Raw genomic sequence first — 21,959 nt, 5'->3', positions numbered from 1 at the left:
CAAGTTAGTACTTTATGAAAAAAAAAGTTTATTTCCAAAGTTACACCTAAAACTGATTTTTCCCTACTTTTCAGCTTGTGAATAGAAGTGGTACCACTCTATAGAAAGTGCATATAAACTCAATTGTGAAGGGTTTTTTGGGTTTTGTATTTCTTACTATCCAAACCCAAACTGTTTATGCTTACTTTGTTTTTTGTTTGAATTATGTGAAATTTTGAAGCAACCGCCTGGTTAAAGATTTATGGTGTAAAATCTTCAGTATTTTGTCGTCGTACCGTTTACATTTAATAAATCTTCGATTGCTGTAATAGACCATAAAGCAATTTATTCAGTTCACTTGTGCATTAAAATATCACGACCTTGATCGTAAATTAAGCTGAATCCTCCATTGTTCTTTGCTTCATTCTTATCTTTTGTGCCAACAACGGAGAGTGAAATTAAAATCAACCAATCACAGACCGATCTAATTGTGTCACAGTAGGCGGGTTTATTTTGCCAGTTGAGTAATAGGATTGATTCAAACCAAGCACGTGAAGTAGGGCAGACGGTCCAGCCTAGTTAGAGAATTGTTTTGCGTAACAACTTCTTGATAATCATGGGGATTTATGCACTGCTCATGATCTGTGAATTAATTTTAGGGATTAGTGGTGAGTACCACTTCATTTTCCTTAGTGAGAGCTTAAGACATTTATGTACTAGAGCCTTCAACGCTAGCTAACTTTGTATTTTATAATAGTGAGCATAATGAATGCTTCCTAGAGATAACTCTTCCTGTATATACTGAAGTACACCTGTCTGTTAAAATCAATTTTAGTATTCAGTACATGACTACATTTCACGCTCACCATAAAATAACTGTTTATATTCAACTCACTCCTAGTACCGTAAGTCCTTATGCTCAAGTCGCACGGCCTGTCGTTGGGCGCGGCTCCTGGTTCAAGGTCATAAGCTGCGGCTAAAGCCAAGTTTTTAAAACTTACGAGGGGCTCAGGGCGGCTTTTCGATAAATGCTGTCTCTGCTCAGTTCCGCGCTATAACCATAGAATCGCAGTCATGAGACACTTTTATGTACGGGGTTTTGGCGACCTACTCGTTTATTTTCAAAGTCATGTTTATGGAATACTTTAGAATAAAGAAGAATTTATCACTCATGTTTAACTCACCGCAGCCATAGGTAATTAACACCTTTTCATTCTTGACCGGCGTCTTTCCATAAACGTGAAGCGCTCTAACACTGCAATAAAAATCTAGCTGAGACATGGAAAATAAGTTATTGATGCAAGGGTTTAGAAATTTCAATTCGAACTTGGAAGTAAAAGAAAATTCTTTTCACGTGTTCTGATGTAGCCTGGTTTCTTATTCAAGAGGACAGGGGTATAGCGAAACCCGTCTTAACACTCTCGCTTCCGAAGGGGATCAAGGATGACAAGACTTCAGTCATTAGCAGCGGTCTGTGGGCATACGCGACTTGTTGGAGGATTATTTTTTCTTTCGTGAGACATCTGTTTTTGAGCACAAGCCACGCGGCTTGAGCATGAGGACTCACGGTATACAGTACATAACTCTATTTCACTCTCACCATAAAGTAACTGTTTATATTCAACTCACTCTTAGTATTTAGTACACGGCTACATTTCACTCTCACCATTAAGAGATGGATTATATTCAACTCACTCCTAGTATTCAGTACATGACTATATTTCACTCTCACCATAAAGTAAATGTTTATATTCAACTCACTCCTAGTATACAATCCATGACTCCATTTTTGTTTTATAATAAATTTTGAGATGTGTGTAGATCAAGCATGCAAATATCTTTTGGGCAGGATCTATTATAACCACATCAATAAACATTCTATGTTTGCCTACAGTCACACCAGCTTTTGTATTGGTGATTGGAAGCAAACTGGTTACCAACAAAAAATGATTTGAAAATCTAAAATTCTCTGAAAGGTTCTCCCAAGGATGTCAAAGAAAAGTTTAGTCTTAGTATCGCCGTCTGTGGCAACACAGTCGGCTTCTAAATTTAAATCAAAAATGTGGCCTGTGGTCTTGAATAATAGCAGCCTCGCAAAGTATGTGCACCGAAGCTCCAACTTGACCCATAAATTTAGAGCTTTACTGGGCACACAATAAGCTATCCTATAAATATAGCTCATAAATTATTTTTTAGACTTTAGAGTTAAACCAGGGTGCAGATGGTTGAAAGTTATTACCTTCAACTTAGATAACAAAAATCACAGATCAGTTTAGATCACAAGTTTATGTTTATTATTAGTAGCATTTGACTCTAAGATGAACACATTCCTAATCACCTCTTTTCCTTATGACTGTAACAGTTACTGCTCTGTTTGTGCCAACCACTCAAGCTGAACTCCTATCAGCTGGCAATCATAAAAAAAGTTTGTGCATGAAAATACTCTTGCGGATGATCAGGTATGACATGCCAGTAGTAAATGCACAGAGTTATTAATCACAGGCTAAACATTGTTCTACAAAAAATAAAACAGTTACTGAAAGGTTAAGGTAAATGTCTTACTCTTATTGAACACAATACTAACACATTCTAAAACAGAAAAATAGCTCAGAATTGTTTACAAACAATCAGAAAAAAAAAAAAGTTCTCCTATAACTTCAATTATAAGTTTTATTAAAGGAAGTACGAGCTCTCTGACTCTAGCTTGGCCTCACTTTCAAAAGCTTGGTTTATTTTTATTAATTGTTTCAAATAAACAGTGATCGAGCGAAGCCTTTTCCAACTACCACTTTGTGTCACATATATGAATATATTTGTATAATGAGTGAGTTTGATAAAAGCATTTTTTTTGGTATTTTAACCTTGCTGTCATAATAATTAATGGCAAGCAACTCTGCAAATTGTTTTTCACTAGTCTAAGAGTTGTCCTCAATTATGATACAGCAATCACTTTTCTCTGAGTCAAATATCTTTAGTTCTGCTCATACTAACTGTCTAACGAAATCAAGCTTTTTGTAGTACCAAAGGTTTTCTTCCAGTTTTGGAATGCAAAATGGTTTGGTTCTCTTTTGACAACCAATTCGTAAATCTATCGATTATCTATTACACTGATGAAGCGGTAATTACTATTGCTAATAGTGTATGAAGCATCAGACCTACATAAATGTATATAACACAAGGAACCACTGTCTATAGTTTAGTTTAATTTACCAACTCATGAAAGAGTTGTACTCTCATAATTGAAATACTTGCGACCAACTGTGAATGGCTAAAATAGGCAGATTTTTCTAAAATATTTTCCGTCTGTTGCCATGCCTCTTCAGAAACTGAACAAGTTGCCCATCTAACCTTGATAAAAACTGTTTTCAACTTAAGGGTCTCTGTATCTATATATGTTAGGTCGAGTACAAGTGGAACTAATTGCTGGAGGACAAGTTGAACAGAGTGAGGAACTTGATGCTAAGATAGGTGTGGAAGTGGAAGTAAAATGTAACTTTGAAAATATACCTGCGCCGACTGTACCAGGCTTATATTACAAAGAGAGTTCATCTAGATCTTTGATCTTTGCTAATGGATCAGAGCTTCAGCAGCCGTGGCAAAATCACCAGGAAAACTACATAAAAGCAACTGGTGGAGATGCGACTGCATTTTTCTTATCACTCACTATCAAAGGTAACGTGGAAGAATTTTAGATGCTTGCTGTCAGATATGAGTAAGTCAAATTGTATCAAGTAAAATGCTCTTTTTAATGTTTTTTTTGTGTTCTAAAAATAACAAATATAAATACAGTACATGGTGTTGGGTTATATAGTAATAAGGGTTGTGTGTTGAACTAAAGCCATATGAAATGATTAAAAAGTACAATAGTTATGTTCTTTTGTAAAAAAAAAGTATTGAAGTTTGTAGTATGAAGTATGAAGTTTGAAGTATGTTCTTTTGTATTAAAAATAGTAAAACAGAAAATAAATTACTAGCCACACTTATCTGAGCGATGCTGGTAAGATGAATTAATCACTGAACATATGGGAACCTTGTTTCACGGTTTGTGTTATAATGATAAGCAAATCAACTAGTTCGACTTTCTTCAAAATCGCTATAACAAATATAAAAAAGTTATAAAGTAAATAATGTAGTTTAAAGAATCCTAAACAGCTTTGCTGTTTTTTAAACATAGTAAAAGGGAGTAATGATGATGGGCCGGAAGGCTATACAAAATTCTCTAATCCGAAAGATACTTTGTTGAAGGTGTACCATACACCATTTAGGTAAAAGTCTCCCAGCCCTTGAAACTAATTTTGTTAGAGTTCCTGCGATTAAAGCTCTTGTGACTAGGTATCTTTTCCTTGGATATGATAGCAATCAGCTGATATCCAAAAGTAGTCACTTGCTTTAGAAAAAAACATTTCTTGATTTCTGTGATAGAAATAAAGTAATATTTACATGTATAAATCAAATGAAATTCGTGTAAGATAACATAAGTATGTGCTAATATGAGATTATGAAAAAATGAGAGTGAACGTTTTAATAGATGGTAATCCCATGTCTGACCTTTTGATATAGTGATACATACTGTGCTGTCCCACGCTGTTTCTCTATAGCTGGTCTTTACAGGCGTGCACAATTCCATCATCTATTAAATAAACAAAACGTTAGATGAAAATCCACTCAACTAGTTGAATCCTAAACATTTTTTCTGCTTGGACTTGGCAAAAATTTAATTTTTGATAGATGTTTATAGTATTGGCGATTGATCTTGATAACAACGTGTTCACATGGGAGACATGTATTTACGTGTGAGGCAAAAGCAAAGAAAAATAACTGTTACTATGTTTGTGAATACAGCCAAGAAATTTTTACTAGAATAAGAGTTGTGTCTGTCCAGTAAAATGTCTGTCCAAGGCCATGGAATCCGCGTTAGTGGAAATAGTGACCTCACACGGAAATCGAACTTGGATCTTCCTTTTTACAGACCGACGCACTTAACCCTACAGCATTTGGCCCCCTTACCACTTTATAGAATATTTATGCATATACTTATTACTCATGATGATCTCTCACAGTGCGTGAGACTGCCAAAGTTACTAGTGTAAATTATCATGCAAACAGCAGATGTTAAACTTTTGAAACTCATGGTGAACACATGGAGGTGATTTATAATAAACACAAATAAAGCATTTATTATTTTCCATAACTATGGTGAAATGACTTCAAGTGAGTTGGATTGTATCTTGTGTATAAAATAGCTACCACAGAACTTAGCTTATCCAGAAAATCTAATAATAGGTACAAAAGCTAAACTTCAACTATTCTCCAATTTAGATTCAAACATGGTGTGCACCAAATAGCACTAGATAAAACCAAACTTTGAAAACTGGTTTGGTCAATTATGCCAAACATTGGTAGAATTAGCTATATACTAACAACATTTATAAAGAACGTTTTACTATGTGATACATATACTTTGAACATTGCTACCAACCCGGTATTCTATATGCATCGATGGTTATGCAAATAAATCGTTTGTTGACTTCCTAAGAAAATACAAAAAGAACCGCTTTGCTATGCAAATTGTAAATATTTATCCAAAAATATAAATATAATTGTTGCAGAAATCGCTATGATAGATACTGGGGTCTATGAGTGTATTTTGGGTGATGGCCAGGGTAACACGCTGGAAAATGATGAGGTGAAAATATCTGTAGCAGGTAAGTACGTGTAGTAAAGATGATATATGAGTATAAATATTTGTATGAGGCAAAATATATAAGTTAGTATATATGCGACAAGTAAGTCCGTGTGTACAGACAGCAGGGAGAGCTAGGTACATTGAGTATTTGGAACTGACAATAACTATGTGTACAAGTGTGTATCTATAGTTGTAGTAATGTGTACCAATGCTGGTAGTCAACAATGCTGCCAGATACTGTCAGTAAAGATATAGAAACAAGAGATACATGAGTATGTAACAGTCATTGTACATGTTAAACTACTCTTACAAGTTTAGATAGTGTGGCCATTGGTAGAGAATTTTGTTGTAGCAAATGTACAAAAGGTCACCCTGGAAGGTGTGGAGAATGGAGAATACAAGGTGACCATCAGCGAATTTGGGAACACAATCACATGCAAAGCCTTTAATGGCAGCAAGCCAGACATGTTCATTAGAATAGATGGCGGTGAAGAACCTGAAACACTGTAAGTTGGGCTTTTCAGGGTACCCCATTTGCCTATCAATGAAAAGGTAGAAAAGTTATACCTCAGCAATATTTACAACTTACCGACGGTTTAAGCTTCCAAAAACAAGTTTTCAAAATTAAATATTATAAATAAACAATAAATACAATACAATAAATAAATACACATAAACTCATAAACTAATGTACACTTACAAGGGTACACTAAAGTATACTTATTGGTGTCTACTGAGGTATTCTTACAAGTGTATAACACTAATGTATACTTACATGGGTCCACTAAAGTATACTTATAGGTGTACACTAAAATATACTTACTTGTGCACACTAAGGTATGCTTTAATGTGTACACTAAGGTACGCTAACATGTATATACCCAGGGGCACTTAAAGGTACATGCTATCATAGATATGCTATAGATATAACATCGTTGGTCAATGTTTGGTTTAAAAATAAGAACTATTCATGACACATCAGTTTTAGTGCCAACAATTTGTTGTGGCCCTCAAGCTATTTTGTGAGAGAGTTATGGTATTAATGAAGCAAATTGTGTTAATATTCTTGTGCAGTGTGGTTTTTGTTTTTATGATTAGGGAGGTTTTTTTTATAACTTTTATTGCTATAGCTATGTATAAAGAATACAGCAATAATATACTGATCAACCTCAGTCAAAGAACTGTATACCTAATATAGTATATTATTAACCCGAAATATAGTACCTTGTGTTAAGTCACTATTGCTTGACACGCTGACTGAATTTCCTATGTATATACATTTACATTAATCAGTGGAAATTTAGCTGCTGCTCAACACTTTTTATTTCTGACATCCTGTCACCCTCCACCTTTCTTTAGTACTTAATATTACCGGTGTTACAGATAGTACTATCAGTACTTTCTGATCATACATGTATTAGTAACTGCTAGACTACAGTAGTAGTTATTACTATTAGTAGTACTAGATAGCACTATACTAGTGGTTACTAGTATATCTGTCAGTATTCACTGATAGCACTATCACTATTAGTAGTACTATCAGTAACTACTGTGAGCACTACCTGGAACTACTGATAGTACTCTCAGTAGTTAAAGGTAGTACCACGACTAAATACTTCTAATACTATTAGTAATACTGATAATACTCTCAGTACTATCAGTAGTTAACAATAGCACTATCAGTAGTTAATAATAGTACTACTAGTACCTACATGTATACAGGCAATGCACACCAGGATTATACTTGCAGCGAAGTAAAAAGCGATGACACTGTATATGAAGGAACAATTTTATACATGTTCAAACCTGAACAAGATGGCAAACAAATTATATGTGAAGCTCTGGTGCCCGGCTACGAGTTTGATAAGGTCAGCGACTCTGCATTCCTACATTTTAGAGGTAGGACATACTAAAATTCAAGGTACATTTCCAAAGTATATTGTAACTTTCAGCTTAAAACAGATGTCATAGAGTTGTAAAAAGGGTAAGAATTTGGCAATGCCCTCCTTTCAGCAAAGCCACAGGTGACCTGTCCGAGACAAGTCAAGAGCAGCTCCAGTACCGCAAAGGTTACCTGCACAGTTGAGGGAGATCCACTGCCTAACAGAGAAGATGTAACATGGGTGAAAAGAGGTGGAGGACATGAATTTAATGCTGATTCTAGCAATGAAGATCTGGGCTATACTAGCACTGTGAGTCAATACAATTTATGTGACAGCCAAACATTTCGGTAACAATCACAAAAAAGCGAAGTTGTTGTGAAAGTGCTCCTTCTGTATGTAACTGCTGTAACTGCAATAAGCTACTCATTGTTCTACTGTAACAAATGTGAAAATGCTGAATCTCACCTGGTTTTAAAGTAACTAGAATGTACAGATTTATAATTTTTATTAATGATTTAGGCACAATTTAAAACTTCTTGATTATTTTGAAATAATTCGTTTTCATGTCAGTTTTATCGCTTCGGTCGCAAGAACAATAGCTGGTTTGATTGTCTCATAAATTACAGATACTTAATTGAACATTATTTGATAAGATATCACAGTAGAAAGAGTATTCGTGCCATCTGCCTATATAACATACTCTAACATGCAAGGTGGTTACCACAACTAAATTGAATGCTTTTAGTTACATATTAAAATAGATTTTGAACCTGAATAGTATTTTATACTGTAATTTCTCTGCCCCATATGTTAGAGAACTTAAGCTGTATTATTTTTATCACTTTATAGATAATAATTCAAACGCTAAAATAGATTTTTTGAAAGCAATACAACTTTTACCTTTTTTGTGTAGGAAAAAAAGGTTATTTCTGAGTCATGATATAATGGCCATTAATATTTATAACATAATGGCCAGTTTATCCATAATTATGTTATCTCTAAGTATATCTCTATGATAGTGTCAAATCTTATGAATCCTCACAGTAACTACCTATATATTTTATTAACATTTCTCCCCTTAGTTGTTATTTGACTGGCTCAAATAATTTGTGATAATAATTAGTATTTTAATGTTTAAAAAACAGCTTTAAGGTCAGTTTCATGTTTCTCATGGTTTTCACGCTTCTCTTTTGTGTTTTCCTATTTGCTTTTGCTGATATACATGCAGTAAGTTTTGCTGATATACATGTAGTAAGTTTTTTCAATGTTGATTTTTGTGCTAGTTAGTAAAATGTAACTAATGTTTACTGAGACAATCTACAGACCAGTAAAATACCTTGAGCATTTTTGAGGTGGTACCTTGGAAGTCGATTATGCGCACACAAAATCAATGAATTTTTGCCAGAAATAACTTTAGTGTTTCCTGCAAACTTGTCATAAAAATAGATGATAAAATACAAACCGAAATCCTTATTTGGACTATAACAGAATACAAATAAAACTAAGCAAGTTATCACCATCAAGTATATAGTTCAAGATGTGATAGAACTAGCGTGTGTTTCATGTCAACACTACTTGCTTCGAGTTGGCGGAGAATACTGCAAATGTTAAACAAAATCAAATTTCATAGAGGAAACCTTAGCGCTATTATTTTTAAAACTAGTCGTAAGCTCTTGAAAATAAAACTACATTCTCTCTTTGCTTCATATGTTTGTATTGTCTGAATATCTGCTGACATCTTGAAACAAATGCTTTAAGCATATTAATTTTAGATAGAAGAGAAAAATGGGAAATATGTTGTAACGCTTGAAGTAACTCTACTGACAACACAAGATTATGGAGTCTATACCCTTCAAGCTACAAATGAAGGTGGCTATAGTTCTGATGAGACTGACATCGTAAAAGGTAAATATAGAGCTCTCATTCCGTACTCTGGCCTAAAAAAGAAAAGCCTGTCATAAGTAGATGTTTCATTAAGGGCACTTTCACATCTATTCCTTTAGTCCTAAGTACATCCATAATCTTGAAGTTATCTTCGACATGACACTTTTTGCTGTATGCAGTCAACATGGGAGTTATTCTATCAATGACCTAAGCAAACATTGTAATAAAACAGTTTTTCAAATAAAACATTTTTCAGCTCCAATAATACATTTTTAGCATACAACAAATGTGTTTCTAATACAGCACATATTTGGCTCTCGTAGCCTAAAACATTAAATAAGTATTCATAAAGATTTTAAAAACTCACGTTCGTATCCGTAATTGATGGAGTCTTGTCAGCTGCCCTGTAGGCCTGTACAGTCGTTCACCTCAAATAGACAAAGCCTGCTTTTTTTCTTCAACAAATGTGAAGGGTATGTAGTTAAAATGCAGATGCCTCGCGTGTTCTCCAATTGCATAACACTATGAACCTGGAAGCACCATAAATTTACCCTATTATTCATTTGGCACACTGAGGAAAGCATGCTGTGCTGCCAATGCATAAATAATTGTTTCCAGCATGATATTCATTGTATGTACATGAGCACTATATGGTCAATTTATGGTTTAGAATGTTGGTACGTAGTTGCTTTTTTATCTTTTGCTTTACCAATAAACTAACTTAACTTTTTCATTACTGCGCTAAATTCGCTGTTTTAAACAAACTAATTCAAATGGATTTTCAAAAAATTGATATGCCACTAGTGTTTATGAAATACCTTAAGAATCAATGCAGATATCGTTTTACTGTAAAATGCATCTTATTCAGAACAGATACTTCTACAAGATATGTATAAAACTGTTTAGTGAATGGGTGAATTTTTTATTGCCATGACAATAGCGATCTGGTTTTCCTGTGTTGAAAGATAATTAGAAATGGAATTTCTTAGCAAAAAGATGTTTGATTAGTTGTATGTGATCGGCAACAAGGTGGTTTTGTTTGGAGGACAAGATTTGATTTGTCTAGCTAATGCGTAAGCTTTGGAATAAAAAGAAAAGTGAAACTCTATTGATTTGCCAATTCATAGGTTTACGTTCTGTACAGCCATACTTTGATTTACGAGCTCAATACGTTCTGGGACTGAGCTCTTATGTAAATTTACTCACATGTTGGTGCAATTTATTTATATATAGAACAATGAAATATATATTGATTGATTTTCATACCTAAAAAACACAAACAAAAACACTTAAAAAAATATTGTAACAGAAAAACATGTTGGCAATTGTCTTAATTTACCACATGCTTTTAAAAACAACAAATATAACATAATGCAAGGAAATGTGATTAAATAAAATGTAAAATTAAATACATAAAATAGCAGCTAAAGCTAGCATTTGCCAAGTAGAATGAGCAAGGTTATCCTTCATTACAACATTTGACTTTTATAAATGTGGATTCTAATAGACAGACTTAATAGCAAACTTTTATTTTAAACTTGACGCGATTAAAAAATCTTGCCGTTAATAGTTTTAAATTTTTTTCTTTACTTAGCTAATTTTTTTTTGGTTTACTTTTACAATCAGCCGGTCCTTTTAAAGAAAACCTATCCAAAGAAGTTTTCCTATGTTGCCCTTTTAACATGTTACAAAAAGGACAAACACAAGTCTTGTCACAAAGGACTAATGTTCGACCACGAGCCAACTTGTCCAAATGTCTATTTTTTAGAGTTTTGATACATGTAGATAAAACTGGCCTTTTATATAGTATAATTTTCATTACTTTGTCACCGACCAATTGCTTGTCTTTTATCTAAAACATGAGCAGTCTCCATCACGTCGGGAAGGTTGCTACGCTGTTTGGAAACTACGGTTAGTCCTTTTTTGCAGACTTAATGCCCTTAGTATTATCCTTCTGTTAAATAATTGTGAATATTGTGGATGTATTTCTGTCATATTGGTGAGCCAGCTCAATCACGCATACACCATTATCATATTTTTCCATAATTTCACGTTAAATATCGATTATTATCATTCGCTTTTTTTGCGTTATCCTTCATTGGGCTGGTTGGGTTTCGGTCTACGCCCAGAACTTTTAATTCACCTAATTCTGCACTGATAAATGCGCACAAAAACACGTTGGAAAAGTATAATCTGAGCAGTTGAAAAATACAGAGTGATGCTTTTCTTATAAGATACCTCTGACATACTTAGCAACTGATTCACATGCTCGTATCTCAAAATTTCCCTTGTATGCTAGTGCTAAAACTTGCTTAAATGCTGGCTAATATTTCAAGTTGTTCGGATGTTGGGGCACTCGTAAGTCAAAGTAAGACTTTACTTATATTACCACAATTGCCGATACATCGGCTAGCGATAGTAAACGAATTAATATGTTATCATTACAAGAATTGCAAACCCTTCAACTAATAGTGGAAATTCTCATATCGAAGCCATTCCCTATTTTGCTGTCCATGCTCACTTGCTGCAGACTGTATTATTATCTATAATGTTTAGCTGCATAAGTCTAATTTGGCTGTTGCCACATTTAACCAGGTTTCAAAACTAAACAGATCATTATACATTTCCTCTCCTTTTAAATGTTCAACACGTTCAGATGAGCCACTAACTATGAGAGAATTTAAAGATTAGCAAAAATTAAACCTGATTAACACATTCCTTTTATTTACCACCTTATCACATGAAGTAACCTCATAGCAACTATATGTGACCTTGCCCTTTGCTACGTCTAAGAGTGTTGATTATCTTCTTACTTGTATCACATCATACCACATGAATTCAGGTGGTATCCTGAAAGCTGCAAAGCTGAGTCAGACACACTTTTTACAAAATGCTGTCATGAGCTGGCTTCAGGTAATATTTTTCTACTTTGTAATATATTGTAAGATTTTTTTGTGTGTTCCTAGATAGCTGTTAGCCATAATGAGCAGGTAGTGTAAAACATAATGTGTGCCTAGAGAGAACAGTTAAGCATAAATAAGTGATGTGAAACCATCAGTTTAAATATAGCTCACTTTCTTTTCTACCTCTTTCTTTTATTTTTTATTGTTTCAGTTGCCACATTAAAATTCAAACTGAAGGTTGTGTACTTGAGTAAGAAAGAACTGCAAACAGCTCTTAGAACTAGAAACCAATTACACCAGTAATATCGATTAAACAGATTTAAAAAGAAGACAGCTTCTAAATATGTGAGCTTGTACATTATATAATATAGTGATTGCAATGATACTGATGTAAAGGAGCATGGCAAATAACTACAACCATAAAAATAACAGCGAGCTGAGTTACAGCTTTTGCTCTAAAACTACCATGTATACTCTATGAAATCAAAACTTTCCTTTACAGCCAGCTAACATCAAGGGTGCTAGCTATATATTCATAGCCGAAACTGCATACATAAATTATTACTAATGACAATAATGATATCGCGAGTTCTAATAATACGAGTAGCAGAAGACATACAATGTAATGTTATGAGTTATGGCTGAATAAAATAATAAAACAAAAATATATTAATTGGCTAGAAAACTAGATGAATACAGCTAATGCAAACTTACTACGGTATCAGTAATGCTACCATATTACATGTAAGAATACCATGTAATACATGTCTGAATTGATTGTTGGCAAAATTAGGCTACAATATATGAAGCTAGTATAGAAATATGTGAAATAAAATGGAGGAGGACATGTTGGTCAGTAGAGCATAGCTCAAACCTGATGGAAGCGTGTACGATATCACTTCACAATTATTGTCATCTTTAAGCCAGCTTGTGAAATACTGGCCTAGACCTTTACTACAGCATGCAGCGTCTGTTTTACAAGTCAATAATTTCACCTATTTTTGGGAGCCAGCTTTAAGTACTATAGACTTCTAGTTTTGCTGATACATTCTTGTGCCTTACTAGTCACCCCTGTGCCCCTATGCCTTACAAATCCACCCCTGTGCCCTTGTGCCCTACCATACATTCTTTTGCCCCTGTGTCTTACCATCAGGAGTAAGTCAAGCATAACATACCTCCACATCATCTGGCTCCACTATCAGATGAATCAGCAACACTAATAGAAGTATTTATGTAATATATATGTAATAATAATAATTATGAAAATATATGATGAATACAAGGATAGAGCAAAGAGAGTTTGGAAGTTAAAATTGAACTTAAAAACAAATTTCCAAGCTATCAAAACCTGGGCTGTATCTTTGTATAAATATGGAGAAGACATCGTACAGTGGATTAAGGATTAGTTGAAGCAAATCGACAGAAAAACAAGGAAATTGATTGCCTTGCACTGATGAATGCACCCTAGATCGGATGTAGACAGGATCTATATAGAGAGAAAGAAGAGAAGTAGAGGTCTCATAAATATCAAAGAGACTATAGAGTATGATAGCCATATCTTGAAAAAATACACAGAGATCAGCATGATGGGAATAATACGAAACTCAGGTGAACTCAGGTGAACTGATAACTACCAATGAAGAAGACATGTCAAGATCAAAATAGAGAGAGAAACAAAAAAGTGCATCGCTAGATGAATGGACACAGAAACAAATAAATGGGCAATAACAAAGGCAGACGGGTGAGCAGGCAGAATCAGAGATGTGGAAGTGGATAACAAGAGGAAGCCTAAAGCAAGAAACAAAGAGTCTGATAATAGCAGAACAAGACAAATCACTGTGAACCAATTACAGAAAAGCAAGGATTGAGAAGAACACCAATGAAGCTAAATGTAGACTGTGTTAGAGGAAAGACAAAACAGTCGGCCATATTGTAAGCAAATGCTCAAAGATTGCACCAATAGAATACAAACCTTGACATGATAAAATGGACACAGCAGTGAACTGAAGTATTTGTAAGAAGCATAACCTCCTACACAATGAGAATTGGTATGACCATAGGATGGAACCAGTGTCTGAGAAAAACAAAGTGAACCTGTTATGGGTCTTCATCATTCAAACTGATAAGATAGTAAAGGCCAGAAAACCAGCTTTAGTACTAATCAACAAAGCAGCAGCATAGTGTCAAATTATTGAATTAGCCGTCCCAGGAGATGCCATAGAAGATAGGAATGGAAGAGGAAAAAAAGTAAGAAGAGCTAGGATGTGAGCTTTGAACACTGTAGAATGTCTAACCAAAAGCGATACCTGTAGTGATTGGAGCGCTTGGGATAATATTGAGCCAGCTTATCTCATATCTTGCTGAGGTCAACGCTGAACTGTCTTTTGTAAGGATTAAGAAAACCGTACTAATAGAAACTGCCAAGATCCTAATGAAGGTTCTTCGGTAAAAGAAATTATTTTAGTGATAACTCTTTGGCTTTAAACGAAGGCTTGGGCCTACATACTACCAAGTGCGTGTGTGTGCATTTGCATGTGTGTGTGTGGGTGTGTGTGCAAGCGTGCATGCTTGCATGTGTGTGCATGTGTGTATGTTGCTCCATGTAAATGCTTTGTGTTTTTAAATTTTTTGGCCAATTTTATCCAAACTTCATATGCATATGCTTCATGCCTTCTGACAAGTTGCTAAAAAGATTTGGTATCAAAACTCCAAATGACTCATATTTTCAGTGAAACCATACAAAACAGAGACTCCTTACAAAATAGTTAATTTTCTTCATGTAAAGTGTTGAGCTGTTTGTCTGATTGTATTTATACTTGGCATCATTAAAAGTAGCAGTATGTAACCTGTTGATACACAGAGGCCTCTGTGAGACAGATTTTTGAAGCTCGTGTCTCAATCGTCCACTAGTTTTAAGACCAAATGCTTTTTAAATGTAGGTCACAAGCATAAGATTTCATAGTAAACAATATCCACTGTGATTGATGAAATATGACATTCTGTCAGACGGTAAACATAGTCCCCTATCAATAATGACACATGCACAACCTCCAGGTCTGCTGAATCCATCAACTTACTGTTGTACTCTCATAACTCCCAATACTTGGCATTGCTAGCTCATTTTCAATTATAACCAACTTAATTTTGCCTCAAAACAAGGGAAAAAATGATAGTTTTTTTCATAGTCTAAAATGAACTGATTCAATGGTAATATTTTGGCCTTTTAAGAATTATGAATGTTAAGGGTGGACAAAATTGCAACAAAATTCACATTACAGTTATTTGATATCAAAAAATTCACCATGTCTTACTCTGTTGTGTTGTAGGTGCAAAATATGTGGGAATGTGATTACAAGCTCTTAAAAGCTAAAAAAACGAACAGTTAATCGCAGGCACACGAGACCGCCGTAGTTTGGATTCTCTTTCACAAATGGCTCAAATGTGGCGTAGTTGTAAAAGATGGTTTCTGTTTAAACTTCCATGCAACCTTATTCATTGAAATTTTCTCACAAATATACTTGACACATTCAATAAAATTGTCATTGTCATCAATTATCGTCATTGTAATGCTGTCACTTTTAGCAGTGTTATCTTATAACTTACCGTAAAAATTTTTAAAATTTTTTAACTTTACTTCGGAAGAGTACATATCATTGTCTGATAATCAAGACGAGCCTGTTGGTCACCTGTGATAATCGAAAAATGGTGCAAAAATTATTTGCGATGTATTGGGTCACATGATCAGATTACGACTTGACGATTAGATCAAGCCGAAACAAAACTGTCAAGTAGCGAGCATCTATATTTGATACGGGGTCTTCGGTAAAACCCGAAGTATTTGTCATAAACTAGTGCTACGATAAGTTTTATATTAAGTTTTTTATTGGGCTTTCAATTCACGTGAGAACATACGTGACAAGACAATAACCAAACTGTCATGACTACGTCAGAGAAATAAACAGATTTCCATCTACAGCGGCTTTTCGTTTTTGAGCTTTTAAGAGCTTGTAATCACATTTCTACAAACGTGGCACCTACAACACAACAGAGTAAGACATGTTGAATATTTTGATACCAAATAACTGTAATGTGAATTTTGTTGCAAGTCAACCTTCAACCTCTAAAATTTCAGGCTATAAATTTATAATGTTTAACTTACATGGCTGTTCTTTCATAACTTATGGTATGACAGAGTTAAATATGTCACCCACTTTTAAACAATGATTAAAATAATCCCTTCATGCTGCGGTGCTTTTTATTGTATTAGCTAGCTCAATAGCTACATGGAGATCTAATCATTGAAATTGTCTTCCACCATGCAAAGGCAACTTCTAGCGTTAAGTCAATCCTTTAAACATGAAAGATTATGATTGGTACCCAATGATATGTCAGGCCCAAGCTATAAAATATAGGCAAAGGTTGTCATAACCATTATATTCTGGCCCAATATTACTCTCCATCTGTGTCACTGCTTCAGTTTAGTTTGTAGTCAAGCTGGGATAACTAATACTCTAGAAAAAATGAGGCACTGCACGTAAACATTAAGATATCTATGTTATAATTAATCCTAAATGCTTATGAAACGTACAAATTTTTCCAATCTAAAAGATTTCAACTTGCTTTACAGAATCCTTCTTCCTATTTTGACAGCGAATCTCACCGTGAGCTGTCCGAGCGAAGTCAAAAGCAATTCCGGTACAGCAAAGGTTACCTGCACAGTTGAGGGAGATCCACTGCCTAACAAGCAAGATGTAACATGGGTGAAAAGAAATGGAAGGCATGAATTTAATGCTGATTCTAGCAATGGAGACCTGGGCTATGCTAGCACTGTGAGTCAACACAATTTGTGTGACAGCCATACATTTTGGTAGAAATCAAAAAAGTGAAGGTGTTGTGAAACTGCTTCTGTATGTAACTGCTATGAGCTGCTCATTGTTTTATTGCAGCAATTGTGAAAATGCTCAATTTCATCTAGCTTTAAAGTGACTAGAATATACTGATTTATATTTTTTAATAATGATTTCGGCAAAACTTTAAAACTTCACGATTGTTTTGAAATAATTATTCGTCATGGAAGTTTTATCTTTTTGAATGTTAGAACAAAAGCTGGCTTGATTGTTTATTCAGTTGCAGATGCTTCTTTCACTTTCTCTCCTTCACAGTCAGTTGAGGTCACTAAGACTATCCACGGTTGTGGCTTATATATAATAGCAGATCTCCAATCAGCTTGATTACAAGCAGTCATCTGTAAGGAATTTGTATTGATCTGCCTCTTTTCAATCCCTTTTTAGCTACATTTTTATATTGAAGACTAAGTCTTTCTTGATTCCACTTACTGTCATATAATTACCAGTATAATAGTTGACATGGGAGTCAGTCTTGTAAGTTATGTAAACTTGTAAACTTTGTAAACTGTAACTTGTAAACCGGTCTTGTAAACGAAGTAAGTTATCACTGTCAAGTATAATTATAGTTCAAGATGTGATAGAACTAGCGTGTGTTTCATGTCAACAATGCTTGCTTCGAGTTGGCTGAAAATATTGCAAATGTTAAAAAAAGTCAAATTTTATAGAGGAAACCTTAGCCTTTTTGTAAAACTAATCGTAAGTTTTTGAAATTAGAACTACATTCTTTATTTACTTTATATGTTTTTTTATTGTCTGAATGTCTGCTGATATCTTAAACCAAATGCCTAAAGTCTATTCATTTTAGATAGAGGAGAAAATGGTACATACATGTATTTTGTAACGCTTGAAGTAACTATACTGACAACACAAGATTATGGAGTCTATACCCTTTAAGCTATGAATGGGGGTAGTTATATTTCTGATGAGACTGAAATCGTAGAAGGTAAATATAAGAGTTCGGACTCCGTACTTTGGCCTAAACAGGAAAGTCTGCCATAAGTAGATGTTTTACTAAAGAGACTTTTAGATTCCAAAACAAAGTATAAAAATACATATTAATTTTGTTTTAAGTGCACCTATAACCTTGGAGTTATCTTTCTTAGGCCACTTTCAGCTGTATGCAGTCAACACGGGAGTTACTCTATCAATGACCCAATTTTCCCAATACATTCTAATAAAACAATTCTTCAAATAAAACATTTTCCAGTTCCAATAATACATTTTTAGCATACAAAAAAACAAATTTTATACAGCAGTGATTGGCTCTGTATATACATGATCACTGTATGTACATGAGCACTGTATATACATGAGCACTGTATGTACATGAATACTGTATGTACATGGGCATGAACATCTCGTAAAACGCAGAACTTACATTCAGCTGACAGTGAACAGAGCTGATGATCAAGCAATCAATCTTTGTATTGTGAAGAACTTTTGCTAAGCCTTTGCCAACTCCATGTAGGTTAGTAAACTAGCATAAATGAGGAACAAGTTTAAATTAGCAGAAACACAACAAAGTTGACGTTTTTTATTTATCCTTATTAAATACACATTATCATTATCAAATAAACGTTCATTAAAATTCCTAATTCGTGGAAGCAAAACATGTGTTCATAGGTTTTAAAAAATGACTTTCGAGAATAGCTCATTTTTATTGATGAATTTCTAAGTTTGCAATTTGTCTAACAAAAAATGCGGGCTTGTGCACTTTAGAAGATGATATGCAATAGAAGTGTTTTTTTATGCATTCACACGTTGGCTAATTGTCAGAATTGATATCGTATTTCATTAATACATTTATAACTTTGCTTAAAAATCATGTCCGCATGTCGCAGCTTAGAGCTTGCATCATGAGTGCTTTTGTCTCCAGAACTAATCTTTTGCTTTTAACATAAAAATCATTACTGAACAACAAATTATCACAATAGTATTGTTACAAGTAGATATAATTCTGAAATGCTGTCAATTTACCTCTAAAAGCTGCTGCTTATTACATTTTTAAATAGTTTAATTTCTCTAAACTGAGCTGACAGAAAATTTGCTTCTCAACAAGGTTTTGACAAAATTATGGAAACTTGAGATTTTTTGACCTAATAAAAAAGAAGTGATTTAATGAGTATAATTTAGTGTTGCTCTTTTTGTCGCCTCATCAAACATGTCCACATGTTCAAAACAAAAACAGACTTTAGATCATTCGAGTCCATTATTTGTGAGTAAGTTGGAAAATGAATTATAACTATGAAACAAAATATTTTGTTCAATGTGTTGTTTTATTACTGCCCATCTTGCTCATCTTGATAAAAGAAAAATGCTGCAGGTAGATTGGAGATATGATTGACGATCTTTACTTATATAGTCTCTGAAAAAAAGCAAGTTCTCAATGTATCAGTTGCCAGGTTCCGAGACTAATAACTTGCTTTTTTTCAACGTTGGAAGTTTACACTAAGGCTCTGACTGTATCAAACTTTGTAAAATGGTGGCTAGTTATAACTTGGCTGCAGACAAAACTCTGAGGCAGTTGCTGAAAAAACTATTATAGGTGGACCAAAAGTTGGGCTAAATGAGGTGACTATCATGAGCCGTCATGCAATCTACGGCCTTGAACATTCGGATAAAACTAATTTAAGATCATTCGCTTTAACTAACAAACTAATTTGATATGTCGCTGTTGTAGGAAACCAAGGAGTAACAAATATTAGTGGACATCTTCGTTCAAAGCCACTTGCTTTTCTGCTGTCCGTGATCACTTGCTGCAGACTCTTTTATCATCTATAATGTTCAGGATCAAAGGCTATTTTTCTGTTGCCACATTTAACCAGGTTTTAAAACCAAACGGATCGTTACAAACTTCCTTTCCTATTAAATGTTCAAAATTTTTAGATGAGCCGCTAGCTACGAGAGAATTTAAAGAATATCAAATATTGAGCCTGGTTAGCACATTATTTTTATTCACCATGTTATCACATGAAGTAAACTCATAGCAACTGTAGGTGACCTTGACCTCTGCTTCATCTAAAAATGCTGATTATCTTCTTACTCATATCACGCTATACTGCATAGATTCAAGTGACGATTGTAACATTTTTGTGTGTTTTACACACCTAGAGAACAGTTGAGCATAAGTAAATGATGTGAAACATTCAGTTTAAATATAGCTCACTTTCTTTCTACATCTTTCTTTTATTTTTATTGTTTCAGTTGCCAAGTTAAAATTCAAACTGAAAGTTGCGTACTTGAGCAATCTTTAATTGCAAACAGCTTACAGAGCTAAAAGTAAATCACACCAGTAAGAGCAACTAGCCATGCTTAAAGAGCAGACAACTTCTGGATAGGAATGTTTATTTATAATTTAGTGATAGCAATGATATTGATGTAAAGAAACCTTGGCCATAATTACAACAACCAAATAAAAGCAAGATGAGCTACAGCCTTTTTCTGAAGTCACCATGGATATTCCATAAAAAAAATTTCCTGTACTATCGGCTAACAATAAAGATGTTAGCCGGTATATGTAGATGTTGCTACATGTTCATAGCAAAATCAAAAACAGGAAAATATTACTAATTGCAAAAAAGGACAAATAAAATATTAATGATGTCAGTAGCAGAAGACATAATAATAGGATTCATGGCTAGATAAAATAAGAAAATGAAATATATTGTAAAGGTTTTGTGCGACCGTCACTTTCCTCCACTAGTACAAGACTCGTGCATGAGCACAATACATATATTTCTGCTTAGTTCATCAAGGTGTACAAGAAATGAATCAAGTGACAAGCAATGAACAGGCCCAAAAAAGCTCTGCTCTACTAGACAAATGTTCGGGCTTATATAGCTGCTAAACTCTGCCCCTGTTCTGCTTGGTTAGTCCCGGCACGGCTCGGCCCGGCTCGGCTCGGTCCAGCTCGGCTTGATCTTCAGTCAGTACGGCTCTGGCTTGACTATGCTTGACTCGGCTGTACATCGGCTTGGCTTGGCTAAATGTAAGGGGACGCCATCTACCCCACACTCCTCCCCATTGGTGACTAGGGTCTCCAATTCACATCCTGTTTAAGGACTAGCTGTGCCAGAGCCTCATGTTGGCGAGCTCCATAGCGGAGGCGCTCTATTTCCTCCAATAGTAGCTAGCGTTCCCGGCTCTCCAGGTGTCCCTGCCGCAGGGTGGCCTGCATAGTCTCAGCAGCCCTCGTCCATCTCTGTGCGTCCTGCGCTAGCAACCGGGCCTGGCTGCGCTGCGTCTGCGAGAGGGTCTGGCTGGCCGGAGTCCGCCCTATCACTTCGGCCAGAGTGCGTGACCCGGCGGGCTCCACGGTCGTCCTGCTCCTCCTGGTCGAAGCTGGGCGGATCCGGGCTGGGAGGCACGGTGGTGTCCTAGCCCGCTGTGCTCCTCTCCGGGGGCTGCAATGTCTCCTTCTTCTGGTAGTGGGTGTGCAGGCAGCCATCGTCAGAGAGCCCCTCATGTTCTCCTGGAAAAACCGCTCCCAAGAGTCGTGATCCACCAGATATACCACCGGCTCCACTCCTCCTTGCTGGTGAGTCACATGGTGTAGTAACGTCTGATCCCTTGACACATGCTGCCAATTGCAGGAGCACACAAACACGGCGTAGTGTTGCAGCATGTGAACTTGGATCCGCCAGGTGCTGGTTGTGAACTGGCAGATCCGGCAACTCTCATTTTGTACCTGCTCTTCCGCCCGTGCCACAGTCCGGAA

At 35.2% G+C, this 21,959-nt stretch overlaps 1 protein-coding gene across 2 annotated transcripts; it reads left to right on the top strand.

The window, feature by feature from the left end:
- Positions 1-524: 524 nt before the first annotated feature.
- Positions 525-20,420, top strand: LOC137394341 (immunoglobulin superfamily member 10-like). 2 transcript variants are annotated; one of them, XM_068081057.1, is made up of 10 exons: positions 525-647; positions 3,379-3,651; positions 5,589-5,684; positions 6,018-6,171; positions 7,416-7,564; positions 7,679-7,857; positions 9,321-9,453; positions 16,986-17,168; positions 18,057-18,185; positions 19,923-20,420. In XM_068081057.1, exons 1-9 carry the CDS (start codon positions 596-598, stop codon positions 18,134-18,136), a joined length of 1,299 nt encoding a protein of 432 aa, XP_067937158.1. In that variant the 5' UTR covers positions 525-595; the 3' UTR covers positions 18,137-18,185; positions 19,923-20,420. The 2 variants fall into 2 exon arrangements, with proteins under 2 accessions (XP_067937158.1, XP_067937161.1); XM_068081060.1 differs by lacking the exon at positions 5,589-5,684.
- The last annotated feature ends 1,539 nt before the right edge of the window (positions 20,421-21,959 follow it).

Source organism: Watersipora subatra, chromosome 1 (assembly GCF_963576615.1).
Source record: "Watersipora subatra chromosome 1, tzWatSuba1.1, whole genome shotgun sequence".
NCBI classification, from domain to species: Eukaryota; Metazoa; Bryozoa; class Gymnolaemata; order Cheilostomatida; family Watersiporidae; genus Watersipora; species Watersipora subatra.
This window is presented reverse-complemented; position numbering and strand designations above follow the sequence as displayed.

What these genes read in the sequence shown, in the direction of transcription:
- LOC137394341 (XM_068081057.1), top strand. Translation starts at nt 596, where the DNA reads ATGGGGATTTATGCACTGCTCATGATCTGTGAATTAATTTTAGGGATT. An exon ending in ATTAATTTTAGGGATTAGTG is followed by an intron (nt 648 to 3,378) that starts GTGAGTACCACT and finishes TATATATGTTAG; the next exon opens with GTCGAGTACAAGTGGAACTA. An exon ending in GGGCTATGCTAGCACTGTGA is followed by an intron (nt 17,169 to 18,056) that starts GTCAACACAATT and finishes TAGATAGAGGAG; the next exon opens with AAAATGGTACATACATGTAT.